At 38.8% G+C, this 18707-nt stretch overlaps 1 protein-coding gene across 1 annotated transcript in view; it reads right to left on the bottom strand.

Annotated features, from left to right (window-relative positions):
- Positions 1-3311, bottom strand: part of LOC149297957 (agrin-like) — a 180292-nt gene extending 176981 nt beyond the window's left edge. The window contains exon 1 of the mRNA XM_089487830.1: positions 3203-3311. Coding sequence (XP_089343956.1) covers positions 3203-3296 — 94 coding nt within the window. The 5' untranslated portion in view covers positions 3297-3311. The remainder of the gene's footprint in view (positions 1-3202) is intronic.
- Between the last annotated feature and the right edge of the window lie 15396 nt (positions 3312-18707).

Raw genomic sequence — 18707 nt, 5'->3', positions numbered from 1 at the left:
TCAGAGAAGCTGAGATTTGTTGCACAGGCTGGCCACACAATATCTGATCAATTTCCTGCCCTACATTTATTTCCCTTCTCCTCATCCACCATTATAAAGGCTGCCAGGGCCAACTGCAACTTGGAAGGAAGCAGGTAATACTAATAACTATTACAGGCATAGTAAATGTAAATAAAACTGGCAAGAAAAGAAAAGACAGAATAAGGGAAAGAAAATATAAAACAGTGAGAATTCTAGGATTTTTTGTGACTAGTCCTCGTCAGATCGCTTCTGGAGAGCCTCTTTTGCCTGCTATGATAATTTGATTGCGCCTTCTAAGTACATCTCACCTCCTCCCATATAACACCTTAGTGACAGACATATGTGTGCCAGGTTCAGCAAATCCTAGATTTAAAGGACATCATAAAGATGTAACCGTTATTGGTCTGTTTTCTGTAGTTAACAGACGGGGCGCGACTGCATCTCTGCATTTGTAAATCAGTGATCGTGTACTAAATTCGAGCTGACTTCTGATTGGCTGAACACAACTGGAAGATGGTTAAGATATATCTTTTATTTCCCTCTAACACCGAGATCGTCAGTCTTGGGCAGTAGCCTCTAAGCATATCTCCTAGATTGTAGAGCAGGGTCCTCCTCACCTTTTTGTATTTGTAAGTTAAAATGATTATGTGATGTGCTACTTTTTATGTCCTGTTAACCACTGTACAGCACTGTGGAATATGATGGTGCTATAGTAATCAATAATAATAATTATCCCCAGAGCTACAAGTATTCCAACCCTGCAAAAACCTAATTTCCTTATATTTTTGTAGCTCATTTATCCCTTCCACTCAGGCCAGCAGTGTTCACTTCTAAGTCTTTAAGAAGATGTTAGGACACTTGTTATTCCATGGATCATTCCATACAGCCAAAATCCTCTAATCCAACAATGAAGCCTAGTGTGAGTTTATGCTGTCATTGGTTTATGTTGTTTTTTTTATCAGATGGTGTTAAAATTTCAAAGTCATTGTACAGAGGAAATCAGAACATCTGTAGTTCGGATCATTCAAAGAAACTTGATGACCCAAGAGATTGTTACTTGTCTACCCCCACGATTCCCATGGAAGTCTGTCTGAGAATGAAGCTGTGTTTGTCCTGCAGTGTGGAGAAGCTGTGGTTACATACTTTGTTACAAACTGTTTTCTTAGGTGCACGGCTCCCAAGTAATAGACAAAATAATATAAATATAATGACCGATGTCTGAAAGTTTAGCAAAACAAAATTCTATTGGCGACATTACTGTTGTCTAGTGGCACTTAAACCTACCTAAGAGAAATACTTTGCAGATAAGCTGGAAAAGCTCTTGTGTTTTTCCATAGGTTTGAAAATGAAGCTTCATGTAATAACAATAGAGCTTTTATCGCTTGCCCATTACGCAGGCATACTCATAGGAGCCAACAACTCATGCCTTTGACATGATTGATGGCCACCAGATAGACTCTTAATTTTATACCTCTAGCTAGTATTCCAGTTAAATGTTTATGGATTTATTCTATAATAAATAAACTGCAGTGAAATTATAGATTCCATCTCGTAGACTTGATGTTTTGAAGAACAAACCTTAGGAAGTTTCTCTTGTGAGATGGACTAAATAAACCCTGTATAAAACATGGAGAGAAAAGTGGAGAGATTTCTCCAAAAATTTTACAACTTGTGCAGAAAGTAAGATATCATGCATTATATACAGTATGCCTATCCAACTTCCCCTAGAGTTAAAGTCCATTGTTACTGTTTTTAGGTTTGTTGTTAGGTTTTTTTACACTAATGTGGATATACAACTGATATTTTACTGTTTAATTTTAGTACGCATAGTAATAGCAGTGTCCTCCTCATTTAAGGTCTATTACATCTACTGGGAATAGGCTATAATGGACCTATGTTGCCTGAGCACTGCCCTCGATAGTGGCAGGGTTTGTTTTAAAATTCATCCCTGGAGAGCAATCAAAGGCAAACTCCTGAATTTTACAAACAATATAATCCCACTGATTACTTTTGTAGAGGCGCCTTGGGAATAGACGAATGACTACTTGTGGCCACCTGGTTTATAAGAGTCTCTGAAAAGAGCTGGGTTTTCAGACTTGTACATCAAGCCACAGTCAGGTTTTTACTCGTTTCCTCCACACAGTAAAAAGGGAATGCATTGGTGTATAATTTTAGCCTTGTAACACAAATGCTTCCAGTGATTACCCCACAAAAATGATGGTCGGGTTTGGAAGACGGAAACATGAATGAGCTTGTACAGCATGCATACAATTCATGTGCACTACTAGAAGTTCTTCAAACTAGAACCCAAGAATAAAAATACATATTAAATGTCAAGTCTACAATCCAACAGTCGTAAAATGATGCAGGAGTGCCCATCATTATTGTGCAACTGTTAACAGACATTAACTTTACTGTACGATAGGGGGTTCCTGGTCTGACATGGCAATATTCTAATCCAGGCAGAACGGTATAGGCTCAGTAACAAAGCGCAGGGTATAACAAAAGGGTATACTTTGGAATATTAGTAACATGGCAAAGCAATATTCCAGCATATGTACATAAGAAAATGTAATAAATGTAACCAGTGCATAAATGGAGACATATCTTCCAACTAGAAGGTCTTTACTGGCCTTGCTTCAGGAGAAGACGCAGCACACTATCACTATAACTATGACTATCACTATACCTGTGCTGCCTCTAAGGCAAAGAGTACATCACAGGTTTCATAACACCTTGATGCTTCAAAGGATCTTTACCTTTCAAGAGAACATATGATACTTGATCATTGGCAAGCCACAAACATATGTTTTAGTCTTCACACAACTCAGCATTACAACTGAGGAAGAAGGTCAATATCTTTACTCGGCACAAGAGATTCCCAAGAGCAGACAGTGTCTAAAACAGCCTGTCCTAAGGTGCGTCCCTGCTTCCTAGAAGGGATACCAATTATTCATTCTGATGCCCCTCTAAGTAACAATATAAGTCAATATGTATAAGTGTCTCATGGGTTACTTAGCAGAAAGTGTAATCAAAGTCTCTTTAATGACAAGCCATGAAGCATATAGGAGAATGTAAAAGTATAAACATTGCCAAGGACCAAAAACAATGAAAATGTAATTCATTTAACTTATGTACCCAATTAAAATTTTGGGAGCACAAGGAAGTATTATGTACTTACCTTCCACACACATCTCCACCTCCTCCAGGTTTCTCAATGTTATTCTCATTAGACTGGAACTTAGCATCAGCTCATTGCGATGAGAGGGCCACATGGAGCGAGGTGCTGGGTTAACAAAGAAAATCCTCGTATCCCCTGTTGACACTTGGTTGTCACAGATGGTAGGATCCCCGAAGCCTCCAACCATCACCTTGTTTCCTCCATCCAGCAGTATCTCATTGGTCACAATTTCACGTCCCTTCAGATATCGCCAGACTCGAACCTGAAGAAGGAAGGGAGTTAAAATATCTTTCCCAAACACTATATTTTATATAGTTCAGCACAAATAAACCCATGTAATGCTATTTCCACATCAAAATAAGCAATACATATGCATTAAAAACTAACTTTATTTGTATCAAATCCATCTAAATGAAAGTCAATAAAGGAAACTCTCAATATCAAAAATGTTTTATGTCTATGTATAAGTGTATGTATATGTATGTGAGCATGAATGTCTATGTATAAGTGTTTGAGCATGAATGTCTATAAGAGTGTGTGAGCATGTATGTGTAAGTAGTGTCAGAGGGAGGGAGTGTGTGTGTTTGTGAGTATGAGTGTGTGTAAATTTGTGTAAATGTATTTAGACATGTGTGCTGAGTGTATGTTGGGGTAAAGCGCAATGATGCACAGACAAGCTGTTTGGTGCAAAGATAGCACATATAAGCTGTTTGGTGGCACTGACAAGGTGGGGCAAAAATGGCACAGGCAGGCTGTTTGGGGGCGAGGGTGGCACTGATAAGCTGCTTGTGGCAAAGGTGGCACTTACAAGCTGTTATCTAGCAAATAGGGACGAGCAAAACAATGGGGAGGCAAGCAATTAATTGTCCCATGTGTTATTTAACCTAAGACTTAAGACTTTGATACATACCCTATAGTTTCTGGCTAAAGGACACTAGATTGTGAAGTTCTTTCCACTGTGACCAAACCAAACATTTTTATTTTTAACAACCACCAGCAGTTTTGACTCAAGCACTGTCTGTGCCCTGGTGGCTATACTTGGTTTTATTTACACAGGATCCAAGGCTACTTTGATAATAATAAATTCGAAGAGCAGGAACACCTTTCAACTTGTGGGATCTTTAAAACAGCTTTGTCATTAATACATCTTTACAAATATTTCTTTTTGCGTTTTTGGTATGACCTGCACACTGTTCATGTTTGACAGACATATGGCTAAACTTCTCTGGTGGAAAAAGCACATGGCTGGGTGTTTAGAAATTGATGTGATCCTCACTGCTAATTCCTACATGCATCACTCCTAATTATTACAGATGTCAGTGTTCTGGGACTCTTCGGTTTCTGTGCTTTCTCAACTAGCCGGCTTCTGCGGTGAAATTTAAAACTTTGCATCAGAATGGTAGTACCAGGGTGTCAGCTAAGACCGATCCCCAAAGCAAGTTCTTCACCTTCTGTAGCTCTGATTGTAAATTGAGAAGACAAACCAAAGGTGAAAGATTTGCTCCTATGCTCTAATATGTATGAAATCCACATTCCGTGTAAAGGGCATAAATAGTATATATAGACACATAGGGTTTGACAGCAGATAGGAACCATCTAGCCTGCCTGTTTTAAAGGCACAGACCTACATCAATCTTTGGTCTCCTTCTAGATTCGGGATAGCCATACGCCTATCTCATGCATGCTTAAATTCCCTAACTGTGTTAATATCTACTATTTCTGCTTGGAGGCGGTTCCCCTTATCTACTACCCTATGAGTAAAGTAAAACTTCTTTACACTACATCTTAATCTTTGATCCTCTAGTTTTAGGTTACATTTGAAATACACTTCCCTGCTGTACATCCTTTTGAGTATTTAAATGTTTATATCACATCCCTCTCTCTCCTCTAAGCTATATATGGCAGCAAAGACAAGATAGGGCTTCGTTTCCAAATCCTGTTTTATCTGCAAAACGATATACGCTGTACATTTGTGCCAAAATTACAACAGCTAGTTATTCTACAGCTAGAATTCATTTAAAATGTTGTTGTTGGATGACTGGAGTAAAAGGGTGGATGTGGGGCTCTACTATTAATATGAGCAACTAAAACCTTAAATTAAAGATACAGCAAGGCCCTCTTTTAGATAAAAGAATAATTTTCAAGCTGCTCCATGGACCTGGAAGCCAAGTAATTTTCAGGAAGCCTGTGCAGTCCAAACTTGCACAAAAATGGATGTTTGGCTTTGACTTTGATGTCGGACATCATATAAATAACAAAAGAGTCTTTCAAGATGTATCCCTTTGTATTTAATTTTACATGGTGTGTTTTATTAGCTATACCAGGATATAGACCCCCGCATAATAATTAAATCAGAGAATGATGTTATCTTGTGCTATCTCCTAAGACCATCATACTGATATAGCGCTGACATGCACGGGATTTAAGCTGATTCTGGAACACCCTATAGATGAGTTACATCAACATGGAATCCTTGGTTGACTGGAACAGCACTACAATTACACAAGCACATGCCTTCATGACCCCTAAACATACTCCCACGGCCCTTAGGTTATGCACCACTGATCTCAATTAATATCTATATTACTAAAAGTGCAGAGGTCGTTATCATTCCTCCTGGCATGCCAGGCCTCCTTGATCATGCTTATGCCTTAAAAACTACCGTATTTTATATATTGTTTGAAGCTGTAGTCAAGGAAATATTTCAATGGGGTTTCTAATAGCATAAAATTAGAATACACAAGAAAGGGGAGAGATAGTGGCAGCAGTGGCACATGGGTTCCATCTGAGAAGCCACCAAACACTTTGCACCCATCCGGTTTGTTCTAAATATATATATAGTTAGTTTAAACAGGATAGGTGCAAGGTGTTTGATGGCTTCTCCCATGAACCCATGTGCTGCTGCCACCACCTTTTTCTTCCTTAAGATATGAGAAAAGAGGGGTTAAACATAATGGAGATTATTCTTCAAATTGATGCTTTTTTTTCCACCACAATTTATGTCAGAGTTTGTATGCATGTATGTATGTGTGTGTGAATGAGTATGTGTGTATGCATGGGAGTGAGTTATGGGGGGGGGTATTGAAGGGATAGGCCCCAACATGCAGCTTTGGCACTTTGAGGTCTGCAACTTGGTTTCATGCACACAAAATTGGTCACTCAGGACCAAAAATGTTTGCCATCACTGCTCTATAACAATAGAGCAAGAATGAGAACAATGTATAAACTGTTGAAAATAATAATAACCTTTATGATCTTGATGTGTCAGTCCTACTATATCTATACTATAAATTTACCATGACAGGAACATAGGGGATTATTGTATATTCAATTTAATGTTGCTTTGGTGAACAGGCTAACAGTAGCCACAGCCTTCCCGTGCTTTGTATTCTTATGCGAGGATATGTGCTTTAGACCAGGACGTAGAGCCAAATCATCTGTCTATTAATTTAAAAGGAACACTGGTTCACTGGTCCCTGTTAAAAAAAGGCATTACTGACCGTTTAATTTTCTACTTTTCCAAATAAGTTAAATTATATCCAGTCCTCTAGCTAACATATGTGATCACATGTGCTTTCAACTGAAACCAGATGCCATTGGTGTCCAAAATGAACAGTTCCTAATGTGTGAATAAAAATAAAGTAGAAGTTGGAAGCCATCGTGATTTACTGTGATTAGGTCACCGAAGCTTTACTGAGATTAGATCACTTTATGCCTCTATTACCTTACTAAATAAACTGCCGAAAGGCAGGAAGCAAACAGAGAGTCCTCATGATAAGAAAATGGCTTTCACTCTCCTTGGATCGTAGGACTGACCCTGAAACTCATGGATTTGGCAGCAAGGCCAGAAATTCAGGGTCAAACAGTCTAAATTGATCATCCTATTTTGCTAGTTTCATTTTGAATGATTTCACCCTTTAGTTATAATGATATGTCATTTTTGGAAATATTTTCCATTGGAATGTCAAATATATAGGGTGAGCGATCCTATAAGCAGTATGGCCTGTGTATATGTTTTCTCTACTTATGGACAGGTGACGTAAGAAAAAAACTGAAAACAGAAAATTAAAAGGGAAAAACGTGTGATGTCAGACAGAATATTAATGGACCGGTGCTAGTAGCACCAAACACATGGAAGTTTATTCAATAAAAAGAAGGTAAGAAGAATAATCTCACTGGAGCTTTTCCTATTTATCTACGCATCATGAAGGGCCGGCAATTTCTCTGTGAGAAAAATGTCAGTACATCACGCAGTTAAATATAAGAACCAGGAATGTGCAGAAGATTTTCGCTTATGAAGGGCAACGTATTACACGCACTGAAATAGAAGAGGCAGCTTTCAAGAAACCTCCCCGCATTAGCCACGCATGATACAGGGCCAAGTCAGCCCATTATCCACTGTGAATACACCTCAAAGAGAATGACTATCCTTGGGGATAAGGAAAACAGGGTTGGCCATTACAATATATATAAACAATGCATTATATTCTGCTACATGCTACGTCTTTTAACTCATGTAATTTATTATATCGGACCAACTCAGCCCTTCATCCAGGACAAGCTGTTACAGGTCTTTCTTAATACAGAGATCCGTCCTCTCACCTCAGCTCAAAGTTTAGTGAATAAAGGCCAGTGCATTATGAACGTGGTTTATAAGGCACTCTAACGCTGTAGAGAGGTAAACAAGTAACCCAAAGCGTTTGGCGGGACAAGCATACGAGAGAACTATTGCAACATTTGTGTCCCTGCATTCTTTGAATCTTTCACCTAACTTTATCTCCCTCTCTACCAATCCTCCAGATAAGTAGCCATACAACACTCAACTCTCAATCAATTTTCTCTCTGTTCCCCTCTCCATCTTAACCTTGGAATGCTAAGTATCCTTTTAATAAATGTTCTGTTAGCATAGGGAACATTGCATTTCTGAAACCCTTCAGTATTGGGCAAAAACTATTATTCTTTATGCTTCAGGAAAAGCACCAATCACTCTAAATTAGTGCAAGGGGTAAAAAAAAAATAGAGCGCTTACTGAGCAATCTACAAGATTCACTGTCCCAGACATCCCACATCAAAGACTATCCAATTAACACTAAAGCTTCCCTTTTTCTTTGCAAAACCTGATGACAGCAAAAATCCTTAATTCTGTTCTAATTTGTTCTCCTGTCTGGGACTCATTAAGCTATCCAGCAGTTGCTAAATCTCTTTACGATTCTCATTGATTTATCCCACCTTGGAGACATGAAGGAACTTGTTTGCAAAGTAATGAATCTCTACTGTTGCCTAAACCCCAAAATGACAGGCATGCGCTTACACATTCCTGAATTCTCACAAGGGTTAAATCCACTGTAAACGCCAAAGTATTTGCTATGACCTGATCTGGTGCCTCCACTGCATCTTACAACTCAAGAAAAAAAAAAAAGAGTAGCCTCGGGCCAGTATTGGAATTCAATAACTGCCAGTGTTGAAAATGCCCAGTTTTTTTGAAATGGGTATATTTACAAAATGGCCATTTCTAAAAAAAAAAACCTTATGACAGCCTAGAAACTGGATGTTGGAAGACCTGAGTGATGGAAAGAATCATCTTTAAATGGTTAGGGATCTTAAAATAACAAAATTATACACTTCTCTTAAAAGTCGCAACACAAAACACATGTTTCATGCAGCGACTAAGTGCTCATAGAGGCCATTAAAGTGACTTAAAGCTGCATTTCCAAGTTTTGCGTTTCAGAATTACACAGTACAGAGCCTTCACCTGTCACTCATTCATATATATATATATATATATATATAGTGAACCAAAAAAAAAGAAACATATATATATATATATATATATATACATGTGTGTGTGTGTATGTGTGTGTAGACATAGCATTAAACTGTGTGGCAGGTTGACAAAGAAGTGATATCACCTTTCTTGTCACCTAATGCCATATGTTAAGAGGGGAACCAAAAGAAGACAATGGCTTGCCGGTTTTCAGGAAGCTTCTCTGGCCAAAAAATGTACAAGACTTCAAATTAACTCTTTAACTCTCTTAAGCTGTTGGGCGCCTGTGTATGCACATGGATTTTTTTTTGCATCATGAAAGGGTTAAGATGCATCAACTTAGCCATTGCTTCCTTTGATCTGCCTGCCCTCTTAGCTCTAAAGTAACCTACAGCCTGAAGAGGTAGAATAGCAGAGAGTTATGTAGAGTGTTACTATCTCCCTACATTCTATTATATTCTATAATGTTTGTATATTTGCTGATTAATGAGCCTAAATAGGTTTTTTGGCAGCACCACAGAAATTAGGATTTTAGCACTACCCCCAGAGGAACCAGAATTCAGTCTTGTCCAGGGTTCCACACATTTATGGTAGAAACAGCATCCAAAGCTTGCTTATTCTTCAAACCCATCTCAATGCATTGGGTGCTTATTAATGACCTTTCCCTTGTCTAATGGGTTTAAAAACACCATAAGAAGCTCAGTGGGGAATCCTTCAGCTGCATCATAGACACCTTATTGTGAAAATAATCATTAAACAGTGTAACCAATAAATGAATATGCATAAAAAGAACAGTCACAGTTTACAAAACATAAATAGGAAACATTACACAGTCTTATGTAAGTAACAAACTTATAAGTACTGAACACCTCCTAAGCCTGGGAAAGGTAGATAAGAGCTGGGGTCACAATGACTGATCAGTAATCCACATGTTGTCCAAGTGAGTGACTTGATAACAATGGCAGGATAAAAACCTGATACCTATCCATGAAGTCATTATGCCAACAGATAATGCAGAATACATTAAACTGATACACTGTGATTAAATAAAAAACTTTTAACACTAAAAACTAAAGATCATGAGAGTCGAAAGTAGCAAGAGCCCTGAAACATGGCACCAACACCTCTGGCATGGGAAAGGCTGGGACCCAAGTGTCCTGGTGACCCCATAGATGATTCTGCGGGTCCTAAACCCATTATATGGTGGTCCCAGAACCAGCAGACATTTCAGCACCCACCCATAAACCGATTTTCGTGAGTTTGCTGAAGTTAAGACCCCATCTTTCCCCACTCAAGCGAGTCCACCCTGTGTCCTACTAACCTTGCAGGAGTAGGTGTGGTGGACAGGGTCCACGTTCATGATCTCCTCCACTGTCCCGGTCAGCACGATATTCGCTTCTTCTTCCCTCTTCTCCAGATCTCTTTCGGGACAATTGCCCCTACTCACCCCTAAGCACACAGCCACCAGACCCACTAAGATCCACAGAGGCATAGCCGCAGCCCTCCACCTTCTCCCCATGTCCACAAGGAAGGAAAGCGCATCCAAAGCAAGAGGAGCCCAGAAGTAGCGAGAGAATGTGACAGCAGATCCCAAAGTCTGCGCTGGGTACGAGGGCTTCCCCGGTCTCTGCTGCGGCTCCTGCAAGGAAAACCTTTCCACTTACGGACTGGAGACAAACCCAACGAGGAGGGGGAGGGAGGAGAGAGGAGTGCTACTCAGCAAGGAGAGCAGTGTGAGGTCTTCCCAGGGACAGGGCTAGGAACGAGGGATTTGCATGCAATCTGAATTGCTGATAAGCCCCAAAAGGAGGGGTGGGGGGGGGGTTGATGGTGGCAGATCAGTCTTCCCTCCTATCTGACTGCTTTGCCTGTTTCTTAAGAGGGAAAAAGTAAAGGAAAACGCCACCTCCAGGAAATGCGGCTCAAATCAGGTTAATGGATAATCGGGAGCGCAACGTGATCTGCTTGTTAAAGGTCCACATGCAACAGGGGCTGCCGTTGCAAGTGAAGCCGTTCTAGATGAGTTGGCTCGGTTCCCAGTGACTGCACCCTGGGCAGAAGATGAAGGGCATCTGGGTCCAAGACTGCAGGGCAGCTCCCCGCAGGCACACATTTCACAAAGTACACTTGCAGTAGGGTGTGTGTGTTTGTATAGGTTTCTACTGCAGCGAGAAGCACATAAAGCTAAAGCAAATGATGAGCATATCGCAGAGGTGTTAGTAAGTAGACGGAGTGATTTATATTACTATTATTATTATCAGTGCAAATAATAATAAACATAATGCTTTCACTCACATGAATAGATACATAACGAGTGAGGCAAAGGGTGTGGGGGCCCCAGCGGGTATGGATGGGGTTATGGATAAATTGGCAAGAATATTTCTAGTAAAATGCAGGGACATTTTTAATGCTTTATTCGATTATCTGTATTTAGTGGCATGAAAAAGAAATGTGAGATAAACTTACATTTTGCCTGAACTATAAAAAGAATATATTTTAGCACATTCAGTATATCTGATGTTGTTTTTAAGGGGATAATTCAATAAAATAAATTTAATTGTGGGGATTTTTTAGAATGCAGTTGACTATGGTAAATAAATAGCGGAAATAGCATTTAATACAAAATAACTTTTCTTTTACTTTTGAGATATGATTTACCTTTAGCTGTAAGAGGGTTTCAGGGGACAAATCCAGGGGGAAACATCAAGGAACAGGTCTCAACCAGGGCAGTGTCCCCTAAAACTGCTTTGTTTGCAGTAAACAGAAAACATGATTTTATGTATCAGATCCAATATCCATAAATGTGAAATCAGGGTTTGCATTCAGTTTATTACATGCATACATTCTGTGGCTCCTGATACTAGGGGTGGCCAAACTCTGGTTCGCCATTGACGATGACCACCATGATGGGAAGAGTTGTGGGGCAGTTAGTATTCTGGTTTTGACAGTAATTATGATCAAATCTGTTTAAAAATTAGATTAGTTAAAAAATGTACATAGAGGGCTGTGACCTGTGCCCATTTGACAGATATGTACACCATCAGAACGTAAGTTTACCAATAAAATGTGAGATAATGCAAGGAAATCATAGAAAAACTTAATGTTGAAAATCATTGCTTCTAAATATTCAAAATTGTACATATGAAATCAGTCTAAATTTGTTATTTGTTTATTTGAAATAATTGTATTAATTTTGTAATACTTATAAATTGGTTACAGTTAGTATGTATAACACAGCCTTTTATCTGGATGCTCCTGATTTTCAGATAACTAGAGTATTAATGCAGTGTTTGTGGGCACAGAGCCAGGGAGTAATGCAGATCCTGCTGGAACTCATTGACCTTCATTTGGAACTGAACGTGTACATTAACTAAAAAGTGGTTTTGGTCTAGCCGCCAGATATTGGGCATTTTACATTTTCTATTTCAAAGAACAAATTTTTAGACAGTACTCAACAGGGAAAACCATATGGAAGGGGTCATATGGCAGAATAAACCATATTCGTGGGGCTCCATTGTGCCCCTATCAATAGCACCCTATTCTAATTAACTTTATATGTCTTCTGAATGCGTTATAGTTAAATTACACATTTTCTGTGAGGAGATGGGAATATGTTAAGAGACAGTGTTAATGGTAACCATTAAGCTCGGACTGTCTGAGACACACCTTGCAGTTGCGCAGTGGGCTGGTGGCCATTAGACCCGTATACTTAGAGATACTGAAAGATTATTTCTGTGTATCCAGCTGGGGCTGCACATATTTCATTTTTGGAGCCAATGGCCTTGAAGTGCCAGGGTCCGATTTTTTTTTGACTGTAGCTCAGAACTACCCCCCCTGATTGATGAATACAAAACTGTCAAAATGTTAAGATTTTTGTAATTGACTTGTAATCAGTTATAAATGACATTATAAACGTTCCCACTCAGTGAGCTTCTGCTACAGGAAGACTTTGGTTGGCCCTGTATAATGTGTAGTTAAATCAGTGAGATTTCTTCAAAATCTCTTAAACCAATGAATTATACATAATGCAGGGACAGCGCAGCCCTTCTAGCTGGAATAACCTGCTAGTGTTGGCCCTTCATAATGAATAGCGAAGTTAGAGAGCTAAAATCTTGATAGCTCCCCTTTTAGTCTATAGACCCTTTTACTTCTAGTACCCCAGTGACTATATGGAGACAAATCCCATAATTACATCTGTCCAGAAATGTAAAGTTATAAAATAATTTTCTGTAAACCACCTTATAAAATCAGAAGAGCACAAATTATTATCCGTCAGCGTCGCTGCTTTCTTGTTTTACACTTGCCGCAGTATCACTATGAAAAAAATCTTTCATATCCAATTACTTCTGTCTCTGGATTTATCACAAGTAGGACAGGATTAATTAGGAAAGAAAAAATGCTTACTCAGAAGATCAATCCAGGCTTCTATACTTACCTTCACTAACTAATAACGGTAAAACAAATGTTAGCATCTTCCAGCCCAGGAAATGGATTTCTCAGATACATTACAGGGACCGCAACACATTAAAATGTATATCGGAAATTTACCACCGTCTGCAAGCTCATCTTTATTAAAAACTGAAGAATGAAAAGGTCTTTAGGCTGTAAAGAGCTTTCTAAATGTCATACATGCTAAAGAGGGAATATATAATATGTCCTATAACGCAATGTGCTATAGCAGCGCAAAAGAGAGCCAATCTGCTTATATGTCATGGGAGGAGGCAAGCAGACAATATTTATATACATTTTGTTTCCATTAAAATAGGATATAAAACATATGATTAGTGGTGAACGAGCTGGCAAAAAATGTGGGATACCCAGACATATCACAGAGATTTAATGCACCAGTTTACACATCACAACCTTGCATTCTGACGGTCAACAAAGTGTGCTGAACGTAAATGAGCACACTGCCGGTGGAGCAGCAGTATCTGTAAGGATGCAGCCCTATTAGACATTGGCCCACCAGGCAGTTGCCCAGTGTGCCAGATGGTCTGGTCTGCTATCGTGCATGTGACGTTGGTTACATATTGTATTCTGTCTATTTAGATGGGATTTAATGGGAGTGCTTCCCTGCCACTGATTGGCCGCTTCAAGCAGCCAATCATTGCCAAGAATAGCCAGACCATGGATGAGTAGGACAGCAGCAGGGCTTCAGATTCTACATCAATAAGCAGGGTTTTTTTTTGTTTTCTTGGGAACATGCATATTAAAGAATTTATAGAGTATAGAGATTTATAGAGTACCTTAATATGCATTCTTTTTTAGAGGGGTTGTCAGGGACAGTAATATTTGTATTATTTTTAAATGCAGAATTTGAGGGTGGACAAGAACGCTTTTGGCCCGTCTAGTCTGCCCATTTTTCCTGATGTAGAGACTCAGACCTTAATCAGTTTTGGCCATATGCCTATCCCATGCATGTTTAAATTCTCACTTGTGTGACATTTTTGTTACATGTCATCATAATTCATTTTGTTTGCAGTTTGTGGAATATCAGTCCTGTTGCTTTGTATTACCTGCTCATGTGAAGAGAAGTGGATGTAGTTCAGAGTTCTTCCTAACAACTCTAATCATTCTTAGCCAGCTCATACGCTATAGACACATATTTCTCATTCCAGACCGTGTCACGTTGCTATTAAACACTGTTAATAATCCAAACACAGCACAGACAGAAAAGCATTAGCCACATTCCGTTCATAGGAATGAATTTCAATAATGGGTCTCCAGGGAGCCAGGTGTTTGATGAAAACTATTGAATGATAGGAAAATGGCTGAGAATTTTTGAACTGTAAATGCAAATGAGTTTGTGACTGGAATTGAGAGACAATAAGGTAAATTTTTCTATGAGATTTAGCGCAACAGGCATTAAGAAATAAGTATCTGGCAAATAAGGAAACAGCCGTAAAAAGCCACATTTAAGAACTGCATCTGATTCGTATACTAAGCTCCATCCCACATCATATATGATAAAAAATGAGTATCCTTGTTGGCTACTATACAGTGGTTATGGCTACTGATTGCCAGGTTGAAGGGCAGTCGTTTGACTTCCAAGTAGGGAAGTGGCATTTAGTTTCAGCATTCCCTTCCCAGTTCCACTCACTTCTCACTCCAACTATGCCAACTATTTCCTTGAGCTTGCCACTGCCATGCACATGAGGTTTTCTACATCAGAAATGGTAATTTTAGCTGATTTCACTAAAATAAGGAGTCTATTTTAATCCAGAACTGGTGCAAGGGACAGTAAACTGTACCCAGCACTGGTGGTGCTCAGTAAAGAGCACCACCAGTGTGGAGGTAATTTCTTGGGGGCAGCAGGGGCATTAGGCTTAGAGCAGCCCGGGACATACTTGTTGTCTCTGATGTATATAGAATAGCACAAATAATTCTTAAAATAAAAGTTTAATTTATCCAATCTAGGTATCACCCATTTGATGCTTGGTCATCCTTACAAAGTCATTTTAATGTTCTTTACCCTGTGCAGTGGCTTATGTGGTTAGAGCATACCAGGGAACATCTCATCGATCTCTCTCTACTGCTTCACACATATGGCCAAGGTTAGTCCTCAAAAGAATTTAAAGGGACAGAAGTCAGAGGCGTGCCAAAGTTGGTGCACAGTACCCAGGTGCCACGTAACTGAGGTGCCCAGTGGTGTCATGTAATGCACATAAGAAGGGAAAAAGGGAGAGAGTTGAGAGTGTATATGTATGCATAAGTGTATGGTGTTAGAATGAGTGCTTGTGTGTGTGTGTGCATGTATGCTATTGAGTGTGTGTTAGTGTATAGTGTTAGCATGTGTGTGTGAGCATATAGTGTTATAATAGGGGCAGACTAAGTGTCCATACCCAGACACCAGTATCAATGACAAGGCTTATGGAGGCCATTGTTACTTAGAGAGTATTAAGTAAAGTGCCGTTCACAAAGAATGTTGCTGCCTGCCCTTGTGTTAGAGTGTGTATGTGTTCGTGTATGGTGTTATCATGTGTGTCAACATAAAAGACTAGAAGAACCTGATAATCAGTACTGATGCTCCAGGTGAAATCCAGTGAGACTTTCCAAGAATGGCTTATGCTCTAGTAAGTAAGAGGTTGGGGCAAATAACACATTGATGTTATCTATTTAATTTATATATTTGTTAACAGTGTATTATTTTAAAATGAGTTTTAGGCTTAAAGTTAAACATCAAGGCTGTATTGAAAGTAATTTCAAGTTATGAATTTTTCATGAATATCCTACTTGAGATGGTGGCCTGATGATTATATCCAAACACATTGTATTATGTCTTAGACCTGTTCAGCTTTAACACTTTACTGCACTAGTACAAATTAAAGATCTTTAAGATGTTACAGGGTATTGCAAGCCCTGACAAGCGCACCGCTCGCCTACATGTCAGATAAGTTTTTATATATAGCATTATTTACCGATATGGCTCTTTATAAATAAATGATAATAATATTTCACACTGAGCGGATATAAAACTATATTTAAAGCTATAGTCTCTTCCCATGCGGCTTTCTATATTTTGGAGCTCCCTAACCACACCGTGGAAATGTTCCCTCGGAGACTGGATACAGTTCTTAATAAAATATTTATGGTGCGCAGTCAGTGAGCTGGGAATGTATACAACTGTAGAAATGATGAACAGCTCTGTGCGTTTCCTAGCTAAAATTGTCCTTGTTTTAAAGTGGGTGCACAATTTATGGCATAACCTTTTAACCCCTCACTATCTATGGAGAATGTCAGTGTATTGTGTAAAATGTATTACCTTGGCTCTGGTACGAGGTCAAGGTGAAAACCCACATATGGAATTACATTAACCATATTGTTTAGAATATCTTAATATTGTAACACGAAGGCTAAAGTATATGATGTTACGGAGTGCATGCAATTTGTATAGAATTTTATGCTGGAGTATTTGATTTCAGTTGTATAATTTTGTATTATAATTTAGATATTGTATATTATAATAGTATTATATAGTGTATTGTAAATCAATAATAATGTATTAAAAATAAAAGTGGATTATAAATAAAGGAAATAAAGAAGTTGCATAATTTCTGAGTTATGATTTCCTAAAACAGAGGTACCACGTCGCCAAACTAAGCTCTTACTTACCACTACATAGGCATCTTTGCTCAATGAAGTCCCATGCACACTAAGGTCTAATGATCGGTAGTAAGTACAGATTAATATAATTTCATTTCAGTGAAAAACAAAATTAGCACTTGGCCAGTAATGTTGAAAAAAAAGAAACAAGGGTGAGGGCAAATAGAAACCAACCTTAAACTTATACCATTTTTGACCAACGAAATAGAGGGAGGGGGTCTTTAATTGCCACACATCATGGTTGGAATTGTATTCTTTCCTACTCATATATTGTTTGGGAAATGATGCCCAAACTTAACAGCAGTTTGGTTTACCATATTGCCAAAAACATCCTCTATATTTGTATCAATTTCTAATGCCTGCTAGTATTGTGTGGTTTTGTGATTACCGAGTGTGGAGTCTACTGGTACCACGAGCAAGCATTTAGTTCATAACTAATATGTGTAGGTACAAGTGCATTACTTTGCATTTATCCTCGTTGAATCTGATCTACAAATGTTCTTAATAGTTTACCAATTTAACCAAATCACTGCATGAATCACTACTATGAATAAATATCATGGATTCAACTTACAGCCCTACCTGCAGCAGGTTCAAAAGAAAATGTTTTAATACCCACAATCCATAAAATGTTCTTCTGTTACCACATGTTTAACTGCAAAAACATCCAAAGAAATGCCATTAATAAAAAAAATGTCTTTCTCTAGCTTTAACCAGTTTTGTACCAGTGTGCAGATCTTTTAAATGACGTCCTCCTATGAAGGCTATGTCTTTTAAAGCTTATTGTATCACACTAAACGGATGCCTCCATTTCAACTTGCATTGGTTTGGCTGATATATGGAGGACGGAGACAGGGTGCCAGGTGTGCTTTCTCTATATGTCAGACATGCTTATACATGCTGTGTTCTCGTGCACCCTTTAAATAGTTTTTAAATTGGTTTTCCATCTAGTAAATACTGTGATGTTGATTATTCAGCTCTGTTGTAAATTCCTGAATTGGTGTTCGGCTGTTGCAAATAAATTGCCTGCAACAAAGCAGCAGACGGTTATGTGTGTATGGTTAGTTATGACAGTTCCTTATGGAAATCTCTTCCTTAGAAGGTTCTATAACAATCCTGGGATAACAGGGTAGAAGCTTATTATCATAGCTGAGAATTTACCAATTCAGATCCCCTGGAACTCTCTCCCGTGCCAAAATTGTAGTAGACCGATGAAGATACTAGGTAGTGCATAGCTGGTGGCGGGACTAGCAATTGGTGGGAAAAGCGGATTCAGACTAGAAATGGGGTGCAACCAAACAACTTCAATAGGTAGGAGTTGGCATAACTGTGGAAGCGAGTGGGCAAAGGCCACCCACCCAGCAATCACAAAGGTGCCGGGTTCCTTGAGCTTCAGTCAGCGGCAACCCAGACAGTTCCACTTCCTAGTTATGACTGCTGCCAATTTAGCATTACTTATTTGAGTTTTTTATATTCCATGACCATTGTGGATTTATTTCCAATGGCGTTCTAGCTGTTCACTGAGCACTTCTGCTAATTGAATTAGGAACTCTTTGTTATTTTCCATTTTTCACATATTGACAGTTGTATGACATTATTATTATTATTATTATTATTGGGATATCTGATTTAATTTTA

Source organism: Sceloporus occidentalis, unplaced genomic scaffold (genome assembly GCF_023333645.1).
Source record: "Sceloporus occidentalis isolate IW3139 unplaced genomic scaffold, rSceOcc1.0.p SCAF_35, whole genome shotgun sequence".
NCBI lineage: Eukaryota > Metazoa > Chordata > Lepidosauria > Squamata > Phrynosomatidae > Sceloporus > Sceloporus occidentalis.
Note: the sequence above shows the minus strand (reverse complement) of the source record. Positions and strands in the feature narration are given on the sequence as shown.